The sequence below is a fragment of the Heteronotia binoei genome, chromosome 18 (genome assembly GCF_032191835.1).
Source record: "Heteronotia binoei isolate CCM8104 ecotype False Entrance Well chromosome 18, APGP_CSIRO_Hbin_v1, whole genome shotgun sequence".
In the NCBI taxonomy this organism is placed as follows: domain Eukaryota; kingdom Metazoa; phylum Chordata; class Lepidosauria; order Squamata; family Gekkonidae; genus Heteronotia; species Heteronotia binoei.
Genome location: NC_083240.1, coordinates 38,479,874 through 38,507,478, shown reverse-complemented (window position 1 = coordinate 38,507,478; position 27,605 = coordinate 38,479,874). Strand labels below are relative to the sequence as shown.

The following is a 27,605-nucleotide window of genomic DNA, read 5'->3' as shown; positions in this document are numbered from 1 at the left end:
CGACAGATTAGCCCAGAAGACCAAAGTCAGAGCGGGCTCTGGAACACTCCAAGCAACCTCTGAACACACAGGACGTTCCACAGATAAAACAAAAATCTAGGGACTCCTTAAAGACTAGCACCATTTATTTCAGTATGAATTTTCATGCGTTACAGCTCTCTTCATCAGACAGCTATGTGATGGGAAACCGTACTGGGGATTTGTTTTTATGAGGCCGGTGGCGAGGGTGAGGGGAGGAATGAAAGCTTGGTGCAAATTACACTATAAGGCTTTCAAGTATAAATCTCAACCATAAGGTGGGGGGGGGGGGGGAGCCAGAGCTGATGTGGAAAAGTACGGTATGAATCCTGTCATAAATCAGCTGAATTAGACGTTACACAAACTGGATGGTGAGGGAGGTCAGAAGTTCAAGCAGATAAGCAAATGGCTTCAGTGAAAATTAACTGCTATCGGTACTACGTTATAGCCTGATAAAGTATGGTGAAAACAGCTCCACAGATATGTAGGGCATCCTCAGGAGAAAACACACAAGGGATGCCTTGAGGGCAGAATGACTGAAACCAGGGGTGGAATTCTAGCAGGAGCTCCTTTGCATATTAGGCCACACACCCCCGATGTAGCCAATCCTCCTAGAGCTTACAAGGCTCTTTTTTGTAAGCTTTCGGAGGATTGGCTACATCAGGGGTGTGTGGCCTAATATGCAAAGAAGCACCTGCTAGAATTCCACCCCTGACTGAAACCCACTGCCTTACTGGCTGGTCTATTATCCACCTGACTCTTTGCAAAGGTGCGTTTCAAGGTCTCCTCTGGCAGACTGAAACCGCCTTCCTTCCTGTGTTGCCTGCCGGGAGGGTAGGGCCCATACATAATCCTGTTCCATTTACAGTGCCTAAGTGAAAGGGAAGGAGGATGCCAGCCTTTTCCTAGAAGATAAATATGACAAAGAGGGCAGGGAATGTCCCCCTGAAGACACAGTGGCATTAGAACTGGAAGGATCTGTGCCCAAAACAGAGACAAAATGAAGATGATCTCAGGCTGGATGGGCGGCACCTATGGCCGACTGACAAGCTGGAGGAGAGACTGTGCCCCCTCTCCCATCCATGTGTGAAGCAATACAAGAGGTCTGCCACTCTGGGCGAATGAAGAACAGAATGCTCTGGAGAGATGCTGAAAGACCAGCCTGGAGCCTGCCCTCCTCTCCTTGGGGTGCCCCTTTGGAAGCGGTGAAGCCCCCAAAGCAGGCAACCTCCCCAAAACAAAGCAACCACCCAAGAACAAGACTGTGCGGCCCAACCACCCACAATGCAATTCAAAAACCAGTTTTTTCAGGAAGCCTGAAAGATGCCGGAGACTTATTTCGAAATGAACGGCTACTGGAAATGCAAAATAAAATGAAAGTATCCCTCCAGCTACCCAAAAAAGCCAGGCAAGGAGAAATGATCCTTTCTCCGCCAAGCTTCAGCTGGTTAGCGATTGATCAAAACAAGCAATTTGCGAGAAACCTTCCTGACTAACAATCACAAGGGCCAGAGAGACAGCAAGGGCTGCCTGCTATTAACCGTCATCTGGAAACCTATTTTCAGAGTCCCTCCTTTCTGCTTTCTTCTTAAATAATTAACTTGCCAAATGCTGGGTTGCGTAAGAATTGGTCAGGATTTAATTCCCCCCCCCCCCTTTCTTTCCAAGCAATCTCCTTTTTTACAAATCTAGGATTATATAAGAACCAACTGTTTTGTCACCCAACATTTGCAGCCTGAAGTGCTCTGCTAACTGCCACTGGGCACAGATTGGAACAAGTAAGAAGGAACAAGTCGCCCAACCACTGCTTTCCATTCCCTTGAGATAACTCACATAAAGACTGCGTAATGGACTAAAAACTCATCCAGGAATCCAAGTAATGAGTTTTTAATTCTAATCCACAAATGAAGCATTCAACCAGCTAAGTTACACCAGGTCATTATTAGTGTCAAACTTCAAACCACTGAATTCCAGCGTCTTCTCCCCCCCCTCCCCCCACACCCATCCTTCTCCAGGAGAAAGCAAAGGGATCTACTTGGCGTAGACAAAACTGCCTCATACAAAGACAGGCCAGTTCATTCAGCCCAGTACAGTTTGTTTTCAGCCCTTGAGCTGGAAGTTTCAGGAATAGAATCCAGAACCCCTTGCATGCAAAGCAGGGACACTAATGAGACATGTTGATCAGTTCTAGGAGGGCTGGTCTATTTCTATTCATGACCTTGGGTCAGCCAGAGCTCTGGCAGAGGTTGTCCTTGAAAGGGCAGCTTCAGTGAGAGCCCTCTCAGCCCCACCCACCTCACAGGGTGTCTGTTGCGGGGGAAGAAGATAAAGAGGACTGTAAGCTGCTCTGAGATTCAGAGTGATGGGTGGGGTATACATCCAATATCACCCGCCTCCTCCATCACATTTGTCTCCCACCCCTAGGTCAGTTACCCCATTTTAACTGCATAACAATCTTTTGGGGAGAGGGGGCTGAGAGAGTGCAACTGTCTAAAGGGCACACAATGTGCTTAGGGGTTGAGCAGAGATTTGCACCCAGGGTGCCCTAGCCCTTGCCTGGCAGTCCATCCATGCTGCCCTGCAATCAATCAACGGCAACTTCACTTTTTGTTTAAAACAGTTGTTTTGGCCCTTTTATTACTTTTATTACAGTCTCTATTTCTCAGGCAGATTACAACTACAAAGAGTGCGGTAAGGGCAGTACAAAGGACCCACAAAATGAGAGAACACTCTAAAACAGGGGCGTCAAACATGCGGCCCGGGAGCCAAATCAGGCCCTCAGAGGGCTCCTATCAGGCCCCCAAGGAATTGGCTGTCATCTGCTTCCTTCTCCCTCTCTTGATTCCTTCTGCATCACAGCCTGATTTGCAAGACTTCCTCAATTGCACAGGAGCTACACAGCAAAACCATTGGCTGAGGCTCCTCGCTTGGGAAGGAAGGGGGGAGGGAGAGCTTGGTTTGCCAGGCTCTCTCATTCGCACAGCAGAGCTACTCAGCCAAGCCTCTCTTTCTTCTATTGGCTGAGGCTTCTCCCCCTCCTGGCCCCCTGGGAAAGGAAAGAGCCAGAGCTTCCTTTGTCCAGTTTCCTGGATCCCATGGGAGAGATACAAAGAAAACACCTTTAAGACCAGCAAGTGCTAATGTTTTAAGCATATTTTATTGGTTTTTTTAAAAAAGTCTTTGTGTTTGTCTGTGTCCTTTATAAAGTTTATCTCTCCGCTACCTAATCTTAAATAGGTACGCAGACAGCCTGGCCTGACATGGCTCAGCCCAACAAGGTCTCATTTATGTCAGATCCAGCCCTCATAACAAATGAGTTCGACACCCCTGCTCTAAAACATGAAGGCTCCACTTTTCAGCTTTCTTCTTGTATTTGTGTATGACAAGAGCACAGAAAGCAGGTCTACTGACAGTTACTAGATGCGATCACTAAAGGGGAGCTCCACAGATATAGGGGCAAGTTTCTTTCATGAGAGAGCTGGTGCGACACAGGGACTAGGATCAGGGTTCAAATCCTCACTCTGCCATGAAAGTCAGCTCAATGATCTTGGGCCAGTCACACTCTCAACCCGACCTATCTCACAGGGTTGTTGCAAGGACCAGACGGCAGAAGGGGGAAACTGCATACATTGCTTTGAGCTTTTTGCAGGAAGGATAAGATTTTTAAAAAGTAATAAACTGCGTCGTAACTGGGGAAGAAACACCGTTGCCTTCGTCCTCTGTACGGCCACTGCTGGGAAGAGAATGCTGGCCTAGATGGACCCACCACAAATCACAAAAAAGAGAGCAAGCCGTGCACCGATATGGAGACTCACATAAAAGCGAATACACGGTTAAAATTACGGGCATGTTACAACATTTAAAGAAATAGCAATTTATAAAGCAATAACTACCATACATCAAATATAAGTCTCGCACATTCAAAACGTGCCACGCTGCATTTCCGTGAAGTCCGACTTGTCGAAAAACCTCTAACACTGGAAGACAATGTCTGCACTGTAAATCGTTACGTCCACTGCACAATTAAAAAATTCCAAATGGGAAAAAAAAATCGGCCTTCTTTCTGTGGTTTTTCGACGACTCGTCCTTCACGGAAGTGCAGCGTTGCACATTTTGAATGTATGAGACTTGTATTTGATGTACAGTATTTATTGCTTTATAAATTGCTATTTCATTAAATGCTGTAACACGGCAGTAATTTTAGCTGCGTATTTGTTTTTATGCGCTTCTAGATCGACCCACATCACAACCCAGCAAAGCAGTTCCTATATTTTGATATCTTTCTCTCTCCCATTCTTTTAAAAAAAGGGAGAGGTGCCCCTGGGGTCACCTACCTTAGTATCTCGCTCTACCAGCTTGGCAACCTATAAGTTTATGAAGTTATTAACCTGCCGTATAATGCTACCCATTCCCACCCCTGCACAATTTTTCTTCAAACAGCTATGCCTGAAGAAGACTTCCAGGTGATTATAAAATGTGTACTTAGCCATTTGAACTAGTTCTGGGATAGGGATCGCCTAGCTGGCTTTGCAGAACCAACATAGTTTTTAAAGATAACAAACTGATCCTTGCATCTAAAAAAAGGAAAAGAAATAAGTGTCTTCTGCTGCTCAAGATTTGTGAATTAATGAGCTTCTAACACAGGGGTGACCAAACTGTGGCTCTTTCACACCTATTATGTGGCTCTCGAAGCCCCCACTGCCCTGTTTGCCGGTTAGGAGATGGCATTCTCTCTTTCAATCACTTCTCCAAGCCAAACCACCTGTCAGCTTGGAGAATGCATTTAAAGTTGCTTTCTTTCCACCTCTCCCTCCCCACATCTGTTTTCCTTCCATCCTTCCTCCTCTCAAACATCTGACATTCATGTTTTGCAGCTCTCAAACATCTGACTTTATTCTATGTGGCACTTGCATTAAGCCAAGTTTGGCCACCCCTGTTCTAGGGGTACAAAGGACAACACCCTTGGATAACCCTGTTATTCTGAAGGGTGCATTTTAACCAGTTCACGCAGGACAGCAAGAAGGAACAAACGCAAGGGGGAAAAGCTTCACTCACCAAAGTCCATTCTGTCTTTCTGGTTTCTCTGAAGCAAGCCCAACAACAGGTCAGCCAAGTAAGCGGACGTCTCCCTGGGAATACTGAACACAAAGGAGGTGGAAATGTTAGTTTCATTTTTAAAGCTACCTATTTATTGGCAATATTTATGAACAACAACAGCAAGCAATAACGTGTTATAAAGAACAATGAATAAACAGTCAATTAATTATGAAGGAAGGACCAATAATAGCAATAACCAGAGATGAATGCATAGTTTCGTCAGTGAACATTTATGCAGTCGTATCATACAGAATTTTGGTACTTGCTAATATATGCAAAATATTCTGGATTTGACTACTGCATAAACCCAGCTGCATTTCAAAGGCCTTTTTGTGGATTTGCAGATTAGATTTTTCAATAAATTCATACAAGGTAGCCATCTATTTGTGAAATCAACTGTGTAAATTGAATAGTTAACGATTTTGAGCTTGGGGGGTGGGATTTGTCCAAGATCGAGAGATCTCAGACCGTTAAGATACCATTTTTTAATTGAAGGGGTTATCTTTTTCTAAAATGCTAGAACTAGCAATTTTGCAGCCACCAAGAACAACAAAAAAATGTTTACTGAATGCCACATTTGGTTGATTGTGTCTGACCTGCATTATGTAATTCTGACATGAGTGAGAAAGTTGGCTAATAAATAATGTAAATGATTAAATTTGAGGTACTGTTTTATGATCAAACGTTTCCAATAAAAGCCGTAGATGTAGTTATTCTTTTAAACAAATAAGAGTTCCAAGAAGGCATAAGATAATGAAGATGATCTGTCACACTTTAACGGGCGTTCAAATTCTTGAATTCCCAGAGATGTTACAACTCTTTGCAAAAAAATATACCCACCTAGGAATCAGATTCCTGTTTTTTTCATAAAACATTCTTAGATCTTGAGGGCTATTGGCCTGTTAAAGGGGGAAAAACAAAATTAGCTAAAATTACACTAACCCCACAGCACAATTTGCATTGTTTTTCGTTTTTTTTGGGGGGGGGACTTATCAAAAATACATCCCATCAGTTCTAGGGAGGGGCCCAGCACAGGCTGCTAACCTCACTACATTCACTCCCCTTCCTTCTTTCCCCAACCAGAGTGACCTCTCCGTTCCCAGCATCCATTTTATTTAGAAGTATTTATATACTGAGCCTTCTGATTTCCAATAAAGCAAGGCTGGGTCCAGAACGTACATTTCCCTCCCTCCACTTAGTCGCTTCCCAGATCCCTGTGTCAAACACCATTCAGTGTTACATGTGCAGCAACACAAACCATGGTTAACCAAAACAAGATTACTTCACAATCGTGGTTTGCCAACGGTGAAGCTCATTCCCAGATACTTGCTCATTTCCCTGTCCTTACTCTTACACCCATCTTCTCCTTACCACTGCTATACAGGGTTCCACGCTTCATGTACACCAGAACAAACCAGTTGATAATAAGACGCTCTCGTAACGATGGTTTGCAAGCTCACAGTTCCAGTCTCTAATTTACAATTAACCAGGGCTTTTTTTTGTACCAGGAACTCCTTTGCATATTAGGCCACACACCCCTGATGTAGCCAATCCTCCAAGAGCTTACAGGGCTCTTGCAGAAGGATCATTAGGGAAGGGATGGTGGCTCAGTGGTACAGCATCTGCTTGGTAAAGCAGAAGGTCCCAGGTTCAATCCCTGGCATCTCCAACTAAAAAGGGCCCAGGCAAATAGGCGTGAAAACCTCAGCTTGAGACCCTGGAGAGCTGCTGCCAGTCTGAGTAGACAATACTGAATTTGATGGACCGAGGGTCTGGTTTAGTATAAGACAGCTTCATATGTTCATAAGTTCTGTGCTCAGGGCTCTTATTACAGGGCCTACTGTAAGCTCTTGGGAGGACTGGCTACATCAGGGGTGTGTGGTCTAATATGCAAAGGAGTTCCTGCTACAAAAAAAGCCCTGCAATTAACTACAATTTGTACAGAATTGACCATACAAAAGCATGATTACCAAATAGCAGGGAAGGAGGAAATCACTTTAGACAGTGAAGTTGAGAAGGAGCAAACATCTCCATGGTTGCCACCCAATTTGCCAATAACTGTTTGCTGAGAACTGGTGTTACATCTGCAATGAGCCAGTGAGGATGTACCAGGAAGCTTCCTCATCTTCTGAGACATGCTCAGCTGAAGGGGAGGACATAACCCTCACACTCCATTCCACATGTGACAGGAAACAATTAAGCTGCCCACAGAGGCTTCTCAGGAAATACCTGGAAAGGTGGTTTCCCAACCAGGCACTGATAGATCAGGGTTCCTATACTCCACAGGTCGGCTTTAGCATCATAATGCTGTGACATAATCACTTCGGGAGCCTGGAAAGCACAAAGAATTTACAGCAGAGTTTGTGAACAGTCAGATACTAATAAAAGAGCCAGGCACTTCCTCTATGACAACTGAATCAGCAGCCCAGCTTGAAGACACCTGGGGGAGAAACTGTGCCTTGTAACTTAGCTCTACCGAATAAGCTTCAGAAACCATTAAGATGAGTTACTTCTTAAACTGTGGACTTTAGGAACGGAGGCTTTGCACTGGGTAAGCAAAAAAAGAAAAAGAAGAGATAGGAAATATGTAAGTACATGGAGCTAATTCTCACACACCTCACTGCCTCTTTTTTCTCTTGCAGGCCATTCTAAACACTTCTGCTGTTTGCACAAAACAGCAAACCTGCAGCACGTATCCATCAAGCAATACTACAAAAGCAATGAGCGTGTTTGCGGCGAGCCATGCTGAAGACCCATTCACACAGAACGGGTGGATCAGTCTCGGGGAATCTCTCCCCTGAGCAGAGATGTGGCTGCACAAACTGGGCAAGAGCAGCAGCAGCTTAAAGAGAAATCTCCAGTCCTACCTACAGGGGCACCCAAACAGCCTCATTCCCCTGCCTGGACCCTGAGTAGTGGTGCTTGCACCACATCCTAGGTGGGGTGGCCGATCAGTGCTTTTGTTCTGGAGAGGCTACTGAGAGGAGTAGAAGACCACAAGGAGACCAAAGATTTATACCCCGCCCTTCTCTCTGAATCAAGAGTCTCAGAGTGGCTTACAATCTCCTTCATCTTCTTCCCCCACAACAGACACCCCTGTAAGGTGGGTGGGGCTGAGAGAGCTCTCCCAGAAGCTGCCCTTTCAAGGACAACTCCTAAGAGAACTATGGCTGACCCAAGGCCATACCAGCAGCTGCAAGTGGAGGAGTGGGGAATCATACCCGGTTCTCCCAGATCAGAGTCCGCACACTTAACCACTGCACCAAACTGGCCCTCCACTTCAGCTCCTCTTGGTAAAGGAACAAATGTACCCAGCTATGTTCTATGCCATGTCCGAGCAGACATCTTGAAGAACACACTTGCTGGTTGGGAGAGCTCCAGTAAGCCTCCTGAAACAGGGCTCTCCCCCCATCTCTGCAGATCTGCTTCTACAATTACAAATCTGCCGACCGGAACCATGACTGGCCTAAAACTTCCACAGCTGTAAAAAACAGAAAGCCTTCTTCCCTTCTAGTGTCATGCAAATAGCTGACAGCCATGCCTGCTGAAGTGCAACTGATAATGAAGCTCAAAACAATGCACCCTCCTGTACTGGATCAAGAGCTAGGTTTCCTGTCTTATTTCCAATTCTGGTTTCTCCACATCTACATAACACACCTAATCCAATCACACCTCAATCCTCTGCATATCACACCTAATCCAATCTGCTACTGTCATTCACCTGCTATTGCCATTCGCCATCTGATTTCACTCCATTTTCCTATATATAGGGCAGATGGATCCAAGTCTATCTGTATCTGAAGAAGTGAGCAGTGACTCATGAACGCTTAGACCCTACCATGAATTTTGTCAGTCTTTAAGTTCCTACTGGACTCTTGCTCTTTCCTACAGCTATGCCTGCTGATTCTGCTTTATACAGACAACTATACGGTTAAGATGCAATCACCTCACTAGCTAGGGCAGTACACTTGTTAAGAGACTGAGCTATAAACCCTAAAATCCCCAGTTTAAATCTTACCTCTTACCAGGCAGCTACTGCTCTCTCCGTTTCAGCCCCCTGCCTCCAATACCGTGTCACACTGACTCACTGTACAGCACTGTCATAAGGTTTACTGATAATGGACATCAGCCAGTTTTAACATCGTTTCATGCAAGATCACTGCCTCTAATAATACTCTGCTAATTACAAAAACAGAATAGAAAGCCTACTTAAGGACAAAATAGGTTTCTACATACCAGGGGTAGGAAGAAAAAAACATTTTTGTGAATTAACCAAACTGATAAGGGGGAAAGTAAAAAGCGGAACAGACTCGTAAGGGCTGCGCATGCTCCAGGAGACAAAGAATTTGGAAAGCAATTGAGAAATCAGTCCGCTCAAGGCTCTGCGAGCTTAAACAGTCCTGGAGGGGAAGAACTTATGGAAATAGTTTGGAAACCCCCCTCATGTCTGTGATTCCTTGTGGACCCTCAACTTGTAAAAGGCAGATGTCAATATTACAGTACCAGCAAAGGAAATGTTACAGTTCTTCACTTACCATATACATAGGGGACCCACAAAGGGTGGCAGCCATCATATTGCTCTGCAGATAACGAGCAAACCCGAAGTCAGCTGATCGGAGAAAAGAATACAATGGTGATGTGAAGGGGGGGAAATACCAACAACGCTTAAGCCAAAAACTCTCAACCTAGCCTACCTCGCAGGGCCATTGTGAGAATAAAATGGAGGGGAGGAGAATGATGTAAGCTGCTTTGTCTCCCCACTGGGAAGAGAGGTAGGGTATGAACCAAGTAAATTTTAAAAAAAGAAAAGATTGCTTTAGAACACGGGTGGCCAAACTTGCTTAATGTAAGAGCCACAAAGAATAAACTTCAGATGTTTGAGAGCCGTAAGACATGAACAAATACTAAAAAAAGGTAACGGTAGTCCCCCGTGCAAGCACCATTCTTTTCCGACTCTGGGGTGATGTTGCTTTCACAACGTTTTCACAACAGACTTTTTACGGGGTGGTTTGCCATTGCCTTCCCCAGTCATCGACGCTCCCCCCCCCCACCAGCAAACTGGGTACTGATTTTAACGACCTCAGAAGGATGGAAGGCTGAGTCAGCCTTGAGCCGGCTACCTGAACTCAGCTTCTGCCGTGATTGAACAGGTCATGAGCAGAGAGCTTGGACTGCAGTACTGCAAGCTTTACCCCTCTGTGCCACGGGGCTGGCTCCTCACTGAACAAATACTACACACACTTTTTATTAAAACTCTTAATACTGGACTCGGGGGCGCAGCCAAGGTATTTGTACACTTTTCTCCCTCGGCTAATGCACTCTCTTTCCCCACTCTAGGGGTCTGTGTGATCTCTGTGGTGGAAGAGAAGAGCTTGCAAGCCTGCCTGTTTCCCCTTCTTTCCCTGCTTCACATATGATGGAAACAGTCGCCTATCTATGGGTCAGGACTCAGAGGTCCCGATGCTATGTGCACTTCCTCAAGAGTAAGTCTCAACCTTCGAGAGACACACAATGTGTGCGAAAGAGCCACAGTTTAACCACCCCTGGCTTAGAAGATGTCTGCTCCCACTTGTCTTTTTGCTACATTGACTCAGAATTGCACGGGGGCTTCCATTTTGACTGCGGTGTCTTCTTTGAGCCCCCCCCCCCCAAAGAGGCTCTGACCTAATACCAAATAGGATTAGCACCAGATTGTTTTCACTGTTTTCACTGTTAAATTGTTTAACTGTACAATTGTTCTGATTTTATTGGCTGTGAGCCGCCCTGAGCCTGCTTCGGTGGGGAGGGCGGGATATAAATCCAATAAACCTAAACCTACTTAGGAAAAAAAAAAAAGAGATGCAGCTTTGTCAGTGAAAGCCAGCACGCTGTGCAATGAAACAGGAAACAAAGGGAACACCCAACACTACCCCAACAGAGATTCCAGCCATCACTTGTACAAACTGCTCTTCCACCACTGCCCAGCTGAACCTCACACGGCTTGGGGTCAGCAGGAAAGAATTCCCATCAGCACCTAAATGGGGGGTCCAGAAGGCTGGAATAAGCCCCGCCTACCTTGTTCAAATCATGCCAGGAATGAAAGAGATCTGTGAAGCCATTTTACAGGCTAGCCAGGAAGCAAAATCTGGGCTAGCAGACAAACAGCCGAGAGCTGCAGCCAATCACAGCCCTTCAATAAGCATGCATGGCTCACATACCTGGCTTTACACTTTTAAACGTATGCCTAAACACTATTATGGACGGCAGCAGACCAGAGTGTGCAGCCGCTGTATGCGTGTACACTTTGTGCAAATTATGCCACAGAAGTAATTAGGCGTGCAGAACAGCCACAACTTTACAGCTCAAAATGGGTTTTCAGGTCAGCTGAGCGGTCAGTTCTGCCAAACCAGCTGTGCTGAAGTGCACACACCCACACTCCCACTCACCTATCTTGACACGGATGCTGCTGATGCTTGACTTCCTGCGGTTCGTGTACGACAGCAGGATATTCTGCGGCTTGAGGTCCCTGTGAATGATCCCTTTGCTGTGGAGGATGCGCATGGCAGCGGCGATCTGCTGGAGGAACACCCGGATGGTGTCCTCACTCAGGGTTCCCTTTGCTGAGCAGGGAAAAGAAAAAAAAATGGGGGGGGCTCTTTTGGAGTTCCCAAGCACACCGCAAACAAAGTGAAACCACCAGCTGGTTCAAACAAACAGACTTGTGAGCTCCCTTCTTTCACCGCAGGCTGTAATGGGAACAGTTAAATACATATTTCTGTCTTCCATGTGGATGGGAAGGTGGATATTGCTTCAGGTCCTGCTCACATCAGTGCCATTTCCCACCCACCCAACTTTTATAAAACCAGTAATGACACTCTGTTACAACACAACAACATTATAATTGGTAACAATTCATTAGTTCCCAGGTTTTGTTTTTGTAAGGTCTCTATTCCTTTTTTGTTGTGAAGTTATATGGGGAAATGTGCATGCCGTTTGTGCACATTTTCCCTTATACCTTCGCAACAAAATGAGTAGAGGCTTGCTTACTTTAAAAAGCACACCAAAAAAAGAACTGCTGTGATCATTTATAATGCGTTCAGGCCTGTAGCCATAGGGGGGGGCTGTGGGGGCACTGCCCCCTGGCTTCCAGGCAGGGCCCCTGACTTCCAGGGAGCCTCCAGCACGCGGTCTGCTTTTTTTCATTTTCTTTTTGCTGTGGCTGAGCCAAGTGAAGTGTCATCAGTGGCAGTCAGAGCAAGGAGAGCTGAGCAGGGCACAGTGCGGCGCAACAGCAAAAGCAACAGGTGGAGAGGAGGGAGGCATATGGAATGGGCAGGAGATAGGGGGATGGATGGAGCTGCTGGCTGTAAAGCACTGGAGTGGTGGAGAGGGAGGTGGAAGGACCCCTCTACTTGCACGCAAGGTGCAGTTCCTTCTTCACTCCAACGTTTTAAGGTTGGCTGCCTCAACTTGACCACAATCAAAGCCACCAGCTTTTGCCCCTACCCCAGAAAGCTTCTGAGAAGTAGCAAGCCCTGCAGTGGATGGGAAAGGGTGCTCCCTGACTTTTTAAAAAGCCCCCCTGACTTGTAAAATCCTGGCTACGGCCCTGGATGCGTTACAATGAAATGTTGGTTACCAATTTTTTAAGCAGCCCAAAAAAGCCTTCTGGTGCTTGGGGGAAGAGAGACACGGCAGCCACAGTGAGCTGGGAAAAGGAGAGGGAAGGGAAACAGGTACGTACATACATGGTTCTACTGCTACTGTTAACACCTCCACATTTGGAACAGCAACAAGAGCTCCAAAGAAGAAAGGACTCCATATGGAAGAAGCCACGCAGAAGCACTCTACCCTAACTGTCTCTTGTGGGAATGTAGCATTTAAACTGGCCCTGACCCTTACACCCCCCAAATCACTATCCAGGCAATGTTCAGTATTTCTAAGATCCCTCTAATTTCAGTGGGAGAAGACAGCAGATGTCTCTCTTCCACCAAGAGCAATGGGGCTCAAAGTGGCTGGATTACGCCTTATATAAAACTTGGTTCTACCATACACAGGTGAGACCTAAAAAGACAATATCCACCTTGAGCCTTCCAGAGAAAAGGAGGACTTCAAATGATGCAAAACAAAACAAAACTGAACCTGGACGGGATATAAAGAGCGTGGCTCAATTCTCAGCGTTAGAAGTTATTGGGGCAGAGAGCGGGTGTCCTCAGAGTACACCAGTTTTCTTTCTCCCAGATGGGTTAATGATTGACATTCTCTCCGATGGGAAAGTTAAATGCTCTACTCACCCACAACCCACAACATCTGCCCTCTGTCCCTGATGCTGGACACAGGCTTGTTCTCGATGCAGGGGTCCTGCCGGGTGGGAGCGCAATGGACCTTCCTTCAAGGCCCACGCAGAGCTTCCCCTCCCCGAATCCCACGCAGTGCTTATTATGCCTTTGTTCCCACCCCCCCACAGACCTCATTTGGAGAAATGAGAAACCTCAGGCTGTAGCAAAGAGTCATCTCTCTCCGCATGGGACTCCCACCGACAACAGCAGCTGCTCCCCACCCCTGCAGCCTTCCCACAAGCAGCCTTGTTACTCTTAGACATCATGTGCCCTTTACAAATGCCAAGGGGGGGTGGGGAGGAAGAACCGTTTTGCACTCAGTTCTGAGGGGAAATGCATCATGCACTTTGCAAAGGCAAAATCGTAAGTTCTGCTTCCCTGCAATCTGTGAGGCGCTGTTCAAAATTCCAAATTAGCTGGATTATAAATGGCCCATGATTCTTCCCCCCCACCCTCTGAGCTTGTTATCAAATGCCCAAGCCCCAGTAGAGGAATTGCTCCCTCCAGATTCCACAAGATCTTTTCATCACACTTCAGATCAATCAGGAAAGGTTTACAACAATTCCCTGGGGAGCAAAAAAACAAACAAACAGTAGGGACCCATCTAAACAAGTAATGTATCCTGCAGGCTCAATTCTACAACACCCTCCCCCCAATACTCTTATTTTTTAAGAAGTACTGCTCATTCAGCTGGCCTGTGGGGAGGGGACTCGCATGGCTGAAAAGAACCAGGAAATATATCTTTTTATTGTATTCCGTATTTTAGCTCACTTGCAAGTTTTAAAAATCCTTCGAGACAAGCAGAATCTTAACAGAAATAGTCCCACCAAGTCATAAATGGGAACAAAAGCAGAATCACAGCACCAAACACTTTTCAAACAATTAAGAAAGCATCCAAAGCAATCTATTACCTTGCAAGTAATCTGCCAAGTCACCACCGTTGCAATACTGTCCAAGAGAGAAAAGAAGAGGGCTAATCAAGACATGTGCTGATGATGTCTGAATTCTTTACCCTGCTTGTCAAAAGGCCCAGGTTGGGCTCTCCACCCTCCATCCCCCTAACCACAATTAATGTCACAAGCATCCCTTTGGCTCATGTGGTCTCCCTCTCACCTCCCCTCTTGCTTACAAATGCACCTTTTGATGCCACTTGCAACAGCCAAATATGGCTGGCTGTAACAAGAGTGAGTCTTGAAAATTTTCAGTCTTGTGCAGGATGTACAGACTGAATTTTGAACATTTTTCTTTGAGGGGGGGGGAAGAAACCTTTTTGTGATTATGTGCAAACCAAAAAATACACCTTGTTCTTCTGCCTTGAAACCAGAGATCTAAACATGGTGTAATTCTGGCTTGGAAGAGAACACTATTAACAGTTTGTTGTTTGGAACCCAAAGACAAAGTACTATGATTTTCCATAGAAGTGGAAACTTCTGAGCTCCGCTGGTGGAAAGTAGACAGGAGCCCCTGAGATTTCCAGGCCTCACTCTTGTCATGATCATCCAGTTCTGATACTCTTTTCTGCACTACTAAGCCTGTTAAATCTCCTCACTCTTTCCTTTCCATTGACAGAGGAGAAAGATAACCAAGAAATAACACATTGTGAAGTATTGTGTGCGCACGACGAACATGTGAAACGTGTGCATAAATACAATCTGTTCAAATTTTAAAATGTGGACTTCAGAGAACAGATTTACTTAATGACTGGGGCAAAGAGGAGGGCGTATTATTACATGTTTCCAACAGCACCTCCAGCCGTCAATACATTTGTACAGGGCAGTGGTGGCCAACTTGCTGAACCGAAGAGCCACATAGAAGAAGTGTCAGATGTTTGAGAGCCACAAGACAGGAATGGCAGATGTTTGAGAGCCGGAGGGAAGGAAGGGAGAGGGGAAAGCTGGGGGAGAGAGGTGGAAAGAAAGCAACTTTTAACTTTAAATGCACTCTCCAAGCCTCCACATCTGGCTTGGCCTGGAGAAGTGATTTAAAGAGACAAATGCCTTCTCCAAGCTGGCCGATGGGGTAGTGGGGGCTTTGAGAGCCACACAATATGTGTGAAAGAGCCACATGTGGCTCCTGAGCTGCAGTTTGGCCAACGCTGGTATAGGATTTGAGGACCATTTGTTATACTCTACTTTCCTTTTACCCTGCCCTTCTCCCTCCAATTTACTTAATGGCCTTCATGGGGGTCTCCCTTCCTCCATTTTTATCTTTACAACAGCCTGGTTGATGGAATGAGTGACTGGTCCAAGTTACCCATTGAGTTCAGAACCCAGCACCCTCCCCCAGCCAAATACTCTAACCGCTACACCAGATGATCTTTGGCTCTATCTTAGCATGAACTACCCCTGCAGGGTTTCTGGGAGGATAAAACAGAGAAGAGGGGAATCCTTACAGAAAGGCCAGGATAAAATTGTGACAAATGCATAGGATGAAAACAGAATTTTATCCAAATTCAGTACAAGAGGAAAAACGAATACGCACCTCCATTACCAGGAAGACAGAGTTGGGCATCTCCTGGAATAGAAAAGCAGAGAAGAAAAGTTCATTAAAGAGGGTGGAAGAAAGGATCCTCCAGGTAACAAATTCTAACCCAAGTGCAATATTTTACTCTTGCATAAAACCAAACCTTTAAAAAATGAACAAGCCACACACTAGTTCAATTCTGAGATCACAAGAAAGCACAGTAAACTGTGGTTAGGTATGATGTCTGAATTGACAAACCATGGCTTGAAACTGGCTAGCAGATCAGGCCTAGAATCTATGTCTGAAGTAGCTTATATGTCATGGTTTGTGATATGACATGACACAACGGCTAGCTAAACAAGTCGTAGTTACAGCCAGTGTTCTGCACACAGAGGCTGCTACAACATAAAGATGGGAGTGAAGCGATAAAGCCAAGTGCTCACTCAGAGGATGGGGAATAAATGGCAGACAAGTACCTGGACACCATGACTTCCCTTGCTGTACTATACACATCTGGAAGCACAGACCACCAACTGGTGTGAAGTCTGACCTAAGATTTATTTGTGCAAAGTTGGGAATCTGGGCATTTCCTTTAAAAACCAGTTGTCATTTTGAGTTAGTTTTCTTTAATTAAAGCAATAGCACACCCTCGAATTCTACTGCTGCACAATCATGTGTTAAAAAGTCTGCTGAACCTTGGCAGCTCCCTCCCTGACCATCTGTGCCACCTGCAGAGCAGAAAAGGTGAGGGAAGCACTTTACAGCAGCATCCTGGGCTACACTCAAGCAAAGATGTAACCTCCTCTTATCGACGCTGCACATCTTCTGGAAGGAGGACCCGGTTCTTCACCCCTCCCTGTTTTACAGGCTTTGCCTTTACTCTAGTTTTTTAATAGTACCACTGCTCTGTCCTTTAAGATTCTCTTGCTGGTTGTATTTTAATCTTGTCAGCTCAGGAATTTCAATGCTCATTTTTTTACTATTAAGAAGACTGTGATTTTAAACTTATATGTTGTTGGTTCTTTCACTGAGGAGCTGTATAAACATTTAATGTAATAAAAAATCTGGTGCCTTCCCAGGGTTTAGTTTCTCCTCAACCTCTACCCATGATGTATTTTGCACCTTTCTCAGAAAGCACCTTTCTCAGAAACAACCAGTTTCTTTTGCATGCCTTTTGAGGTACTTTTTCTTTTACAGCTATCTAGCCAAAACTGCAGAGGAGGAGGAAGAGTTGGTTTTTATATCCCACTTTACAGAGTCTCAAAGCGGCTTCCAATTGCCTTCCCTTCCTCTCCCAACAGACACCTTGTGAGATAGGTGGGGCTGAGAGAGCTCTGAAAGAACAGTGACAGGCTCAAGGTCACCCAGCAGGCTGCATGTGGAGCAGAGGGGAATCAACCCCCCCCCCACCGCCCCAGCTCTCCAGATTAGAGTATCCCTCTCTTAACCAATGCACCACACTGGCTCTCTGGAGATCAGAGATGTGAAAAACATCTGGAGAATTTTTGCAAAGCAAGGTGAAGCTGGTAGACTGGAGAGAATGAAATCCACTTGGCAAACCTTGGGCCTTGAGCCTTAGCATCCCAGGAATTCAAAACAGTGGCCGAAGCAAAATGCCTCTTGAAGGAAAGTCACTTGTGGCACAGCCAGAGGTCCCCGTCCCTTGGGCAGCTCAAGGTCAGAGAAGGCACCCCCCCCCCCCAAAATACACACTGAAGCTGCCAAAGTCCTAGAAGAAATCTGGAAGGACCAGCAGCACAGTCAGATGGGCAAAGAGAGTTAAATTCAAGCTCCCTGCAAATTCCGGAAACCAGCTGCCCAGCAAAAGGCTGGCAGTGCTGTGCTCCTGACGTGGACGGATCCTGGCCCAGAAGAAATCTGATACAACAACACAGCCGAGATCCTCCCAGTGTGCTTGACCTCTCCTGACTTGTCTGGAATTCAGACTGGGGCTTGGTAGGAGGGAATGAAGCCTCCCAAGGACAAAGCTCCAACTGTGTACGGGCTTGTAGCCTTTTAGAAACCAAATGGTGACCTTTGCTTCCCAAAGGGGGAGAGAAGCAGGGGGAGAGAGAAATCAACAGACCACATGCCAGTAGATTTTCTGCACAGAGAAAGCGAGGGCCTGCTAGAGGTGCAGCTGGTGAAAACAAGGCATATGAAGAGTTCAGTTCCCATCAGATTTCAAGTCCCGTTTTCACCATGAACTAAACCGCTAGGCCTACCCGCGGCCTTTTAAAGGGCCCACGCCTTTCCGAACATTCTCAGTCAAACTGTCAGGGGCCACCCTTGTAAAGGCTGAGCAAAGGCAGCGGCAGATCTTGCACATGTGATGGAACATTTGCCACTTATACACAATTTACAAAAACACATTTAAAATTATATACATTTAACAGGACTATTATGGCACAGGGAAGCAGAAAACATCACGAAACAGAGTCAGAGGTTGAATCTGGCCAAGAAACAAACAAAGTGGAGCAGGAATTTTTGAACTGAAAAAAAGTGGACAGTACCTCTAAACTGCACCATGGTTGACAGGGTACCCCCCCCCCCACACACACACACCATGACAAATACAACTTCCATTGGAAATCCAATCCTGCTTCCTAACCTTATAAACAAGGCATACTTTAAATCAGTTTTACAGCTTTGAGATATTTACTGGAAAAGTGACCTGCAAATGCACACTGTCTACGAACAAACCACTTCCCTAAGAGGAAAAAAACCCCCCAATAATCACAAGTAATCTGATCAAATATATACAACTCCTGTGAGAGTTCTGGGTAATTCTCATTCCTGATGGGCTTCTAAGGGAAATCAAAACCCTTCAGCGTTTCTACTGAGGTCTCTGACTTAAGTAGTTTTATAAACCCAAATGCTTTTTGACAGAAGTAGCTAGGGTAGTAGCAGGATGAGAGAGCCAGTTTGGTGTAGTGGTTAGGTGTGCGGAATCTTATCTGGGTTTGATTCCCCACTCCTCCACTTGCAGCTGCTGGAATGCCCTTGGGTCAGCCATAGCTCTGGCAGAGGTTGTACTTGAAAGGGCAGCTGCCGTGAGAGCCCTCTCCAGCCCCACCCACCTCACAGGGTGTCTGTTGTGCGGAAAAAAGATAAAGGAGATTGTAAGCTGCTCTGAGACTCTGATTCAGAGAGAAGGGCGGGGTATAAATCTGCAGTCTTCTTCTATCATGGGCCAGTAGAGAGGGTTGCTGCTACACCAAAGGTCACGCTAGGAAAATGGGGTCAGGATCCTCTCCTACTTCACAGCAGCAAATACACAGTGATGTCAGTATACAAGATCTCCCAAATCAACCATGAGTGTTCACGCAAACTCCCTGGAAACGGCGCTGTCACTCAGCAGTCACCATGGTACTAATCAACAGCTCTTACATCAAAACACAGCAATGGCAGGAATGCCATGACAGTATCACCCAACGACACCACTCCAGTATACAAAGCGCATAGCTGTGGGAAACGACTGTGGGCTCGCCAAGTGCAGCGAGTGACACAATCCATTACCTGCAGCCATAATTTCTACAGCATCCAAAGCCCCTGGCGGCCCAAAACACACAACCTTTGCCAGGTGAGAGAGGAAGGAGGGCCATTTAGAGTAGTCAGGACCCTCACTCACAACCAGAAAGAGAACGGTTTGACCCCTGCCGTGGCACCAATGCTAAGCACATCAACTGCAAGCACCAGCTGGCCATTTCTCTCCAGCAGGCATTACACCCAGTCCCAACTTTCATACACCTTAACTGTTTGGCTTATCCCACTAGCAGTACCCAGACGGCAGTCATCAACAGGAAGCTGAAGGTGACCACCCCTCTAGGGACACCCATGTGGGCAAAAGGTGGGCTCCTAGCCCTGGTGGAGCAGACCCCACAGATCACTCTCCCGTTACAAGTTCCTCCATGATGAAGACGGCGGCAGGAAAGCAGGGGGTGTTGGTTAGTCATTGCAGGAAGCAGCCAAACTGGGTTTTTAAAAATTGGACAGTATCAGTAGTAGAGTCCTGAGAACACTGCAAGGAATGAGATTTTTATTTACACACAACCCTGTCAAGGAGAAAGCCACAGGAAGCAGAGACAAAGGTACAGTGCTGTCCATCACAGCACTACTGAGATAAGTAGCAACGCAATAGGTGCAGTGGTACCTATCAGCCTCACTGGAAAGATAAAGTAACCCAGAGGAAGAGCTGGCTTTGCAGTGGTCAGGGCTGCAGCGATTTTTGCTTCTTCTGGCCTGTGTGGAGCTATGGGTGGGATATGTCCTCCTTTCGCTGTGGGAATAAAATGGAGAAGAGGAGGCCCGTGTAATTGTTTTGGGTCCCCCGCTGTTCGATTCTGCATCCTCCGGTTATTCTCAAGAGGTCTTGATGCCTACAGACACAGGTTAAGTTACTCAAAGGTAAAAATACTGACAACAGCCTGGTCTCTCCCATTTCTTTGTTCCACTCCATGCACTCAGAGCTCTTGGATGGCCACAGAAAGAGAAGTCAGGAAAGTCAGCCCTAGAGTTATGAGAGCTACAGCGATGCTAGCAGTCCATCTATAAAAGCAATGGTTGCACTTTCCTTGCTGTCACCACTGCATGCAGATCAGGTGCATTAAGGGCTGCACCCTTTCTGCCTATGTGAAGTAAGGGTAGGGCTGTTAAACCAGTATACATTCCCCAAAGGGACTGAGCATATATGGGGAGAAATACTCTGTGGCTATGACTATCCTCTACATATGCATCTGTGTTTTTGCTGTATGGGGCAGAAACCCTGCTCTGAGGCCAACTTCCACTGGTTTTTGCTTACCTGTGTCAGGCACCTTTAGTGCAGGTGTAGAACTGAAGTTTCTGGTGGCCATTTGTGTCCAAAGCCCACCTGAGCCGTACTATCAGCAAGGACTATCGGCAAGGAAATATGCCCTTTTAATTTTTTCCCTGGTGTGTTCTCTCGCACAATCCTTATTTGTGCCGTAAAAACCATGTCATGTTTGGCTTGATATCTGAAGGAAGACAGTGGTTCTAACTTTGTGATGCCAGGGGGACAGGAGCATGACTGGGCTGACCCCAACTGCTAAACTCATACACCGCCACAGAAATAACAGCAAAACTGTGGAAAGTTGTAACAGACAGATACCACTGCACCACTTAACACACAGAGTTACACTTACACAGGGCACTTAGTGGCAATCTTATTATCATCCGGTTGGTGCAACTCAAGGATAAGTTTGCACTTAGCCTGAGAAAACAGTAGAAGCTTTTGTTTGTTTGTAATGCCAAAAACCTGTCCCTTCTCAGCTACGCAGAAGTGCACTCAATGAGGTGCTGTTCAGGTCCAACCGTCAAAATATTAGAGATGTTTGCTTTGCAAGGCTTGTTCCAAAGGAGGGAAACTTCTAGGAAATCGGCTCTTTTTAGCAGCTGGAAGGCCAACTCCCACTAACTGGGCTGATGATTAACGGCCAAGAGCAGACAGAGCCCGTACAAACTGCCACCAGTCCAGTGCCCTCCCCAGCAGTAAATTACAGGGCTTTTAACCAAAAGAACACTCCATTTACCTCTGAAAGGCATGTGGATTCCTCACTGGAACTGTACTTACCCTAATGATTAAATGTTTTATGACAACAGAGGCTCGCTTAGTAGCGCTTTCTCAGTATCTCTTTCCCCCATCTAACTGAATCCTTTGTAACAGTTCTCCAAAGACAAACTATTTAGGATACTCAAGGACTACAGCACTTCACTGCAAACTGTGTCTTCCGCACCACAGGCACAGCTGTGTCTGTGTGGGCGTATGCATGGTTTGCCTGGAGGGGAAGCAAGTTTTAAAGAGGAATCTGTAAGGAGAGCCTCTGTTTTAAAGCCACATCCATTCACTGTTTAAATCAGTACTCGTTGTTGTTCAGTCGCCCAGTTGAGCCCGACTCTTTGCGATCCCATGGACAAAGTCACGCCAGGCCCTCCTGTCTTCCACCATCCTCTGAAGTTTGCTCAAATTTGTGTTAGTTACATTAGTAACGCTTTCCAGCCATGTCATCTTTTGCCATCCCCTTCTTCTTTTGCCTTCTGTCTTTCCCAGCATCAGGGTCTTCTCCAGTGAGTGCTCCTTTCTCATTTGGTGGCCAAAGTATTTGAGCTTCAGCTTCAGAATCTGACCTTCCAGGGAACAGTCAGGGTTGATTTCCCTTAGGACCAACTGATTTGATCTTCTTGCAGGCCAAAGTACTCTCAAGATTCTTCTCCAGCACCACAGCTCAAAAGCATCTATTCTTCTGTGCTTGGCCTTCCTTATGGTCCAACTCTTACAGCCATACATTACTACTGGGAATGCCATCGCTTTGACTATGCAGACTTTAGTCAGCACTACACTCTTTAAAAACAGGAGGCTCTAAATGGAGGGCCAAAACAATCTACAAAAATTGATCTCCGGAAGCACAAAGGATCTTTCTGCACAGACACTCCCCTGCTTTCCATCCCTCTCCCCATCCACTCTTCCCAAAGGTCTATACCAGGGGCTGCCAAACTGTGGCTTGGGAGTCCACATGTGGCTCTTTCAAGCATATTAGGTGGCTTTTTGAAGCCCACCGCCCATCAGCTAGCTTGGAAAAGGCATTTAAAGTTGCTTTCTTTCCACCTCTCTTCCCCCATCTATTTGTTTTCTTTCCACCTTTCCTTCCTTCCTATCTTGCAGCACTCAAGCATCTGATCTTCATGTCTCGTAGTGTCAAATAGTATCAACTGATATTAGCACCAGAATGTTTTAACTGTTTTCTCTCTCTCGGCTTGGCTTCGCGAACGAAGATTTAAGAAGGGTGCAATAGTCCACGTCTGCTGCAAGCTCGCCGGTGGCTGACAAGACCAATGCGGGACAGGCAGGTCCGGCCACAGTGGCTGCAGGGAAAAGTCTGATTTAGGGTTGGTACTGTAGCAGTGCGATTCTTCCTCAATCTCCTTTTGTCCTCAAGACCAGCTATGTGTGCGTTCTCAAAAGAAGAAACAGCCTGGTGGATGGTGTGCCTCCATGCTTTGCGATCTGAGGCTAGGTCAGACCACTGGTGATGGTTGACGCGACAGGTGCCAAGGGATTTCTTCAAGGAGTCCTTGTACCTCTTCTTTGGTGCCCCTCTATTTCGATGGCCGGTGGAGAGTTCGCCATACAGGGCAATCTTGGGAAGGCGGTGGTTTTCCATCCTAGAAATATGCCCTGCCCAGCGCAGCTGCGTCTTCAACAGCAGTGCCTCGATGCTGGTAACCTCCGCCCGCTTGAGAACTTCAGTGTTGGTCACAAAGTCACTCCAGTGGATGTTGAGGATGGTGCGAAGGCAGCGCTGATGAAAGCGCTCAAGGAGTCGCAGGTGATGACGGTATAAAACCCACGATTCGGAGCCGTAGATGAGGGTTGTCATCACAACCGCTTTGTAAACATTGTAGTGTCAAATAGTATCAACTGATATTAGCACCAGAATGTTTTAACTGTTTTAATGGGTTTAATAATGTAATGTGAACTGTTCTGTTTTTACATGTTGTGAGCCGCCCTGAGCCTGCTTCGGCAGGGAGGGTGGGATATAAATCCAATAAACTTAAGCTTGTGGCTCTCAAACATCTGCCGTTTATTCTATGTGGCTCTTATGCTAAGCAAGTTTGGCCACCCCTGGTCTATGTTTACATCAGGTTAGTAGGAAACCTGTATCTGGTAGTCAATAAGCAGCATGAAGTTTAAACTCTAGCATAACCTTGGGGTTCTGAGATGTCGCGGCTTCACAGAACCCACCTCCCCCAGCGTCTGCCCTGGAATCCCTGTGCAGGGTTGAGGATACCACCGCTGTTCTAACGGCACACACTGTTCATGCTGAGCAACTGCAAGGCCTGGCCGTATGCCTCCTGGTGAACTGAGTGCGCATCCAGCGACAGGGATCCTCTGCAATGTGCATCTGTGTTCTAGTGCATAAACTATTCCAGAAGGGCACCTAGGTAAACCTGTGGACCTAGCCTGCTGCTCTGTGTGAACCCAAGCACACTGCCCAGAGGTCGCTAACAGCAGGCAGCTAGCCTGCTCTTACTTGTATTCTCGATGGTGCTGGATGTCACACTCAGATTGGACCCCAAGTGCCACGCTGCCTTTGGCTGTGGTGCTGAGGTGAGGAGGAGGATGCTCCAGAAGCCTCAGATGGAGGGGAAAAAGGTTTGTCTCACTCTGTTCCTCCTTCTCTCACTGGAGGATCATAGTCAGGTAGCTTGCAATCACCAGGTCGCTTGTCATCATCCCCGGCTTTTCGTTTGGAGTCCCCTTCTGAACCTCCCACCACCCTCTCGATTCCTTTGTCCCTTCCTCCCATTGGCCCAGAGGGTCAAGCTCACTGCTATTGGCTAGCCTCCCCAGAAGCTTCCTTCCTAGTCCCATCCCACAACCCTACTCTCAGCAGATGTCGGGTCCACCCTGCCTGTAGAAAGGTCCCGAGCTGGAGTGCCCACGATTGCTCTCTGGAAGGAGTTGGCGTGGCAGGATCTCTGCCTTGGCAAGTATCAGTGCTCTGTAGCTGGGCCCTGGCTGCAACATCTTGCAGAGTCCTCCCAGCACCTGTGTTGGAGCCCCTGGGGAAGCCAGCAGCCACCCTGACCTCTTCCATCCCCCTCTGTCTTCTGTTGATGTGCCAGTCCACTGTCAGCCTCTGGCATCCACTCAGGCCTCTCTAGACTCAGCCACCTCCACCCAGGGAAGGCTGAGCATCCAGGCACTGGGTCGCCGTGAGAGGCCTTTGGCTTACTGGCACTCCCAGGGAGTGCAGGTCAGTTGTCGAGTGGGTTGATCACTAGCTTGTCAGGTTCCAGTGGAAGTCCAGCGATGGAGTCAACCTCAGACACCGGACAAATGGGCAAAGCGCTGTTCACTGCATGCAGGAGGCCTGTACAGAACTTAAGAGTCACGCAACAGGTGACACAGTTCATTTATTAGCCTGGAAAGAGACAGCTGCCTTAATCCTAAACAAAATCCAAAAACAGAAGCCGTGTAATACCTCTGATTAAAACCAACTGAAAACAACATGCTTCGCAAGTGTTCCACGTTCTCCAGAACTCTCAAGCTGGGTTTTAAGAGAAGAAAAAAGAGGAGAGAGGTAAGGTGATTCTTTAAAACCATGATGATACAAGGGCCACTGAAATTAGCAAAGCCTCGTATTATGCAAAGAGGTATCGTAACCATGGTCTAAATACCACCACCCTTGCTTTTTAACATTTAACCTGATGAAGCCACCTGAAGAACTTATAAAGCTGGCACCGTCTGTTGTTATTTTGGGATCTCTTAATAAAAGGTACTACACAGCTTCTGTTATTGGATTTCTTCATTTATGCTTACCCTGAGGAAAAACACTCAAAAATGCATCAAGAAACTAGCATTTTATTAAGACTGCTTGAACCATCTCTTTGTTCTGCTGTGTGCCACAGCTACAGTTCAGAAGAGCAATAAGGAGCACACAGAAGACTCCAGGCTCAAGCTCTACTTAAAGAACCTCAGGAAGTCCCTTCTCTGCCCCAAACCCCAGAGAAATAGTGCCAAGTCAATGCCAAGCTAAATGGAATAACAGTCTGAAACTTTTAAGCCAGCTTTATATAATGGGAAGGGCCCGCTGACTCATTGATAGAGCATGTTCTCACCACCCACCAGCCAGTATGGCAGTGTCTGACTAGGATTTGGAAAACCCAGGTTAGAATCCCCACTCTGTCATAGAAGCTTGGGGGTGACTTTGGGCAGCTACACCCTCTCAGCTTAATCTAGCTCGGAGGGTTCTTGTGATGGCAAAATGGAGGCAAGCAAAACAATGTAAGCTGCTTCCGGGTCCCTGTTTGGGGAGAAAAGCAGGGTATAGATGCAATAAATGAAGCCTAGGTCTGTATGAAGCTCTAGACAGCTGTTGCATTTCTGGGCAACACAGACCAATAACCTAAGATCATATAACACAGCACAGTATGTTGGTTGTACCAGTGGTTCCCAACCTTTTCAAGTATGACGGCCCTTTTTAACATGAAAAAAGTTCATGCACCTGCACGTAACTACAGTTGAACTATTAGTATCCACTGACTGGGAAAATACATATTGACAAAAAAGATCAAAATGACAATACTTATGGAGTCAGAGACCTCTTGCAATAACTCTGTAACCCACCAGGGGTCCCTGCCCCCCCCCCCCCCCCCGATTGGGAACCGCTGGATACCTTCTGTTCTGGGGAGCAGCCATGGCTCAATGGTAGAACACATGCTCTGCGTGCAGAAGTTGCCAGGTGCAACCCTCAGCCTCTTCAGTTAAAGGAATCTTGGATAAGAACAGATGGATCCTGACTCCAACGACGAATGTCACCTCCAATGTACAAAAGCCTCGTGTAGCCACCTTTATGGAATTCAGCAGCAATTATTGGTCCTGCTTCAGCATTTGACTACCGAGCAACCTGTCTGTTTTCTGCCCACCAATGGAGGAATGTGTCCAGATGAATAAGCATTTTCCTGGTTTTTTGCACCGAGAGCAGCCAATGCATGCCGATGCGTCGAACTTCTATGGTTGGATAAGAGGAAACAAGCCCCTCAAATTGTGTTTGTGTGTATATTACTGAAATATACAAGCGGACTCTATGACGCTACAATAAACATCTAGGGATTGAAACTATAAACGGATGGCCAAACATGCTTAATGTAAGAGCCACATAGCATAAATGTCAGATGTCTGAGATCTGCAAAGATGGAAGGAAGGAAGGAAGGAAGGAAGGAAGGAAGGAAGGAAGGAAGGAAGGAAGGAAGGAAGGAAGGAAGGAAGGAAGGAAGGAAGGAAGGAAGGAAGGAAGGAAGGAAGGAAGGAAGGAAGGAAGGAAGGAAGGAAGGAAGGAAGGAAGGAAACTAGATGGGGGGAGGGGGAGAAGTGGAAAGAAAGCTACTTTAAATGCATTCTCCAAGCCACAGGCTGACTTGGCTTGGAAAAGTGATTTAAATCTCCTCCTTCAAACCAGCCAGTGGAGCAGTGGGGGCTTCGAGAGCCACGCAATATGTGTGAAAGAGCCACATGTGGCTCCCGAGCCAGAGTTTGGCCACCCCTGCTATAGAACCAGCTACCTTTTTGCTCTTACAGCTCAAGCTTCTTGGTGGGGCGACCATTCATCAGTTCGATGGCAACACTGGTCAGCAGTAGGCAGAGCCTCTCTTTGCTTTATCACCCGAAGCAGCTGATGCTCGTCAAGTCACATCTAGAACTGGATGGCTGCTTGCCTGTCTTCTCCCCTCCAAAAGTAGAGCTTAAGGGTGAAGGAAACGGGGCAGGGGGGGTGCCACTGGACGAATCGACCAGTTTCTGGTTGGCTTCAGGCACCCTCCGGCCTGCAGGCATCCGTTATTAACTACTGGGCTGGAACAGGAGTCCGCAACCTTTGAATTGGTGAGCACCTTTAGAATTCTGAGCAACGTCACCCCTGAGTCGGAAACGACTGGTGCTTGCACAGGGGACCTCTCCTTTCCTTTCCTTGGAATTCTGACAGTCCGGTTGGCACAGCGACAAAATGCCTGCCCAAGAGACAGAGCCGATGGAAAAAACCAAATAGCTTCCCAAACAATCAGAAAACAAATGCTGTTGTGATAATGAAGGAAAATCACATAACAAACCAAAAAAAAATCATGTGAGTCGTGCAAGATTCATTATGTTCTTTTCCTTTATTAAAAGTATTTGTTTACTAATCATTTGGGACG

At 46.6% G+C, this 27,605-nt stretch overlaps 1 protein-coding gene across 1 annotated transcript in view; it reads right to left on the bottom strand.

The window, feature by feature from the left end:
* ULK2 (unc-51 like autophagy activating kinase 2) overlaps window positions 1-27,605 on the bottom strand; it is a 98,540-nt gene that overhangs the window by 54,053 nt on the left and 16,882 nt on the right. Inside the window, exons 4-10 of the mRNA XM_060259003.1 lie at window positions 15,915-15,947; window positions 14,345-14,381; window positions 11,541-11,714; window positions 9,651-9,724; window positions 7,345-7,446; window positions 5,956-6,014; window positions 5,074-5,156 (exon numbers count right to left, since the gene is read on the bottom strand). Of these exons, the coding sequence (XP_060114986.1) occupies window positions 5,074-5,156; window positions 5,956-6,014; window positions 7,345-7,446; window positions 9,651-9,724; window positions 11,541-11,714; window positions 14,345-14,381; window positions 15,915-15,947 (562 nt within the window). The remainder of the gene's footprint in view (window positions 1-5,073; window positions 5,157-5,955; window positions 6,015-7,344; window positions 7,447-9,650; window positions 9,725-11,540; window positions 11,715-14,344; window positions 14,382-15,914; window positions 15,948-27,605) is intronic.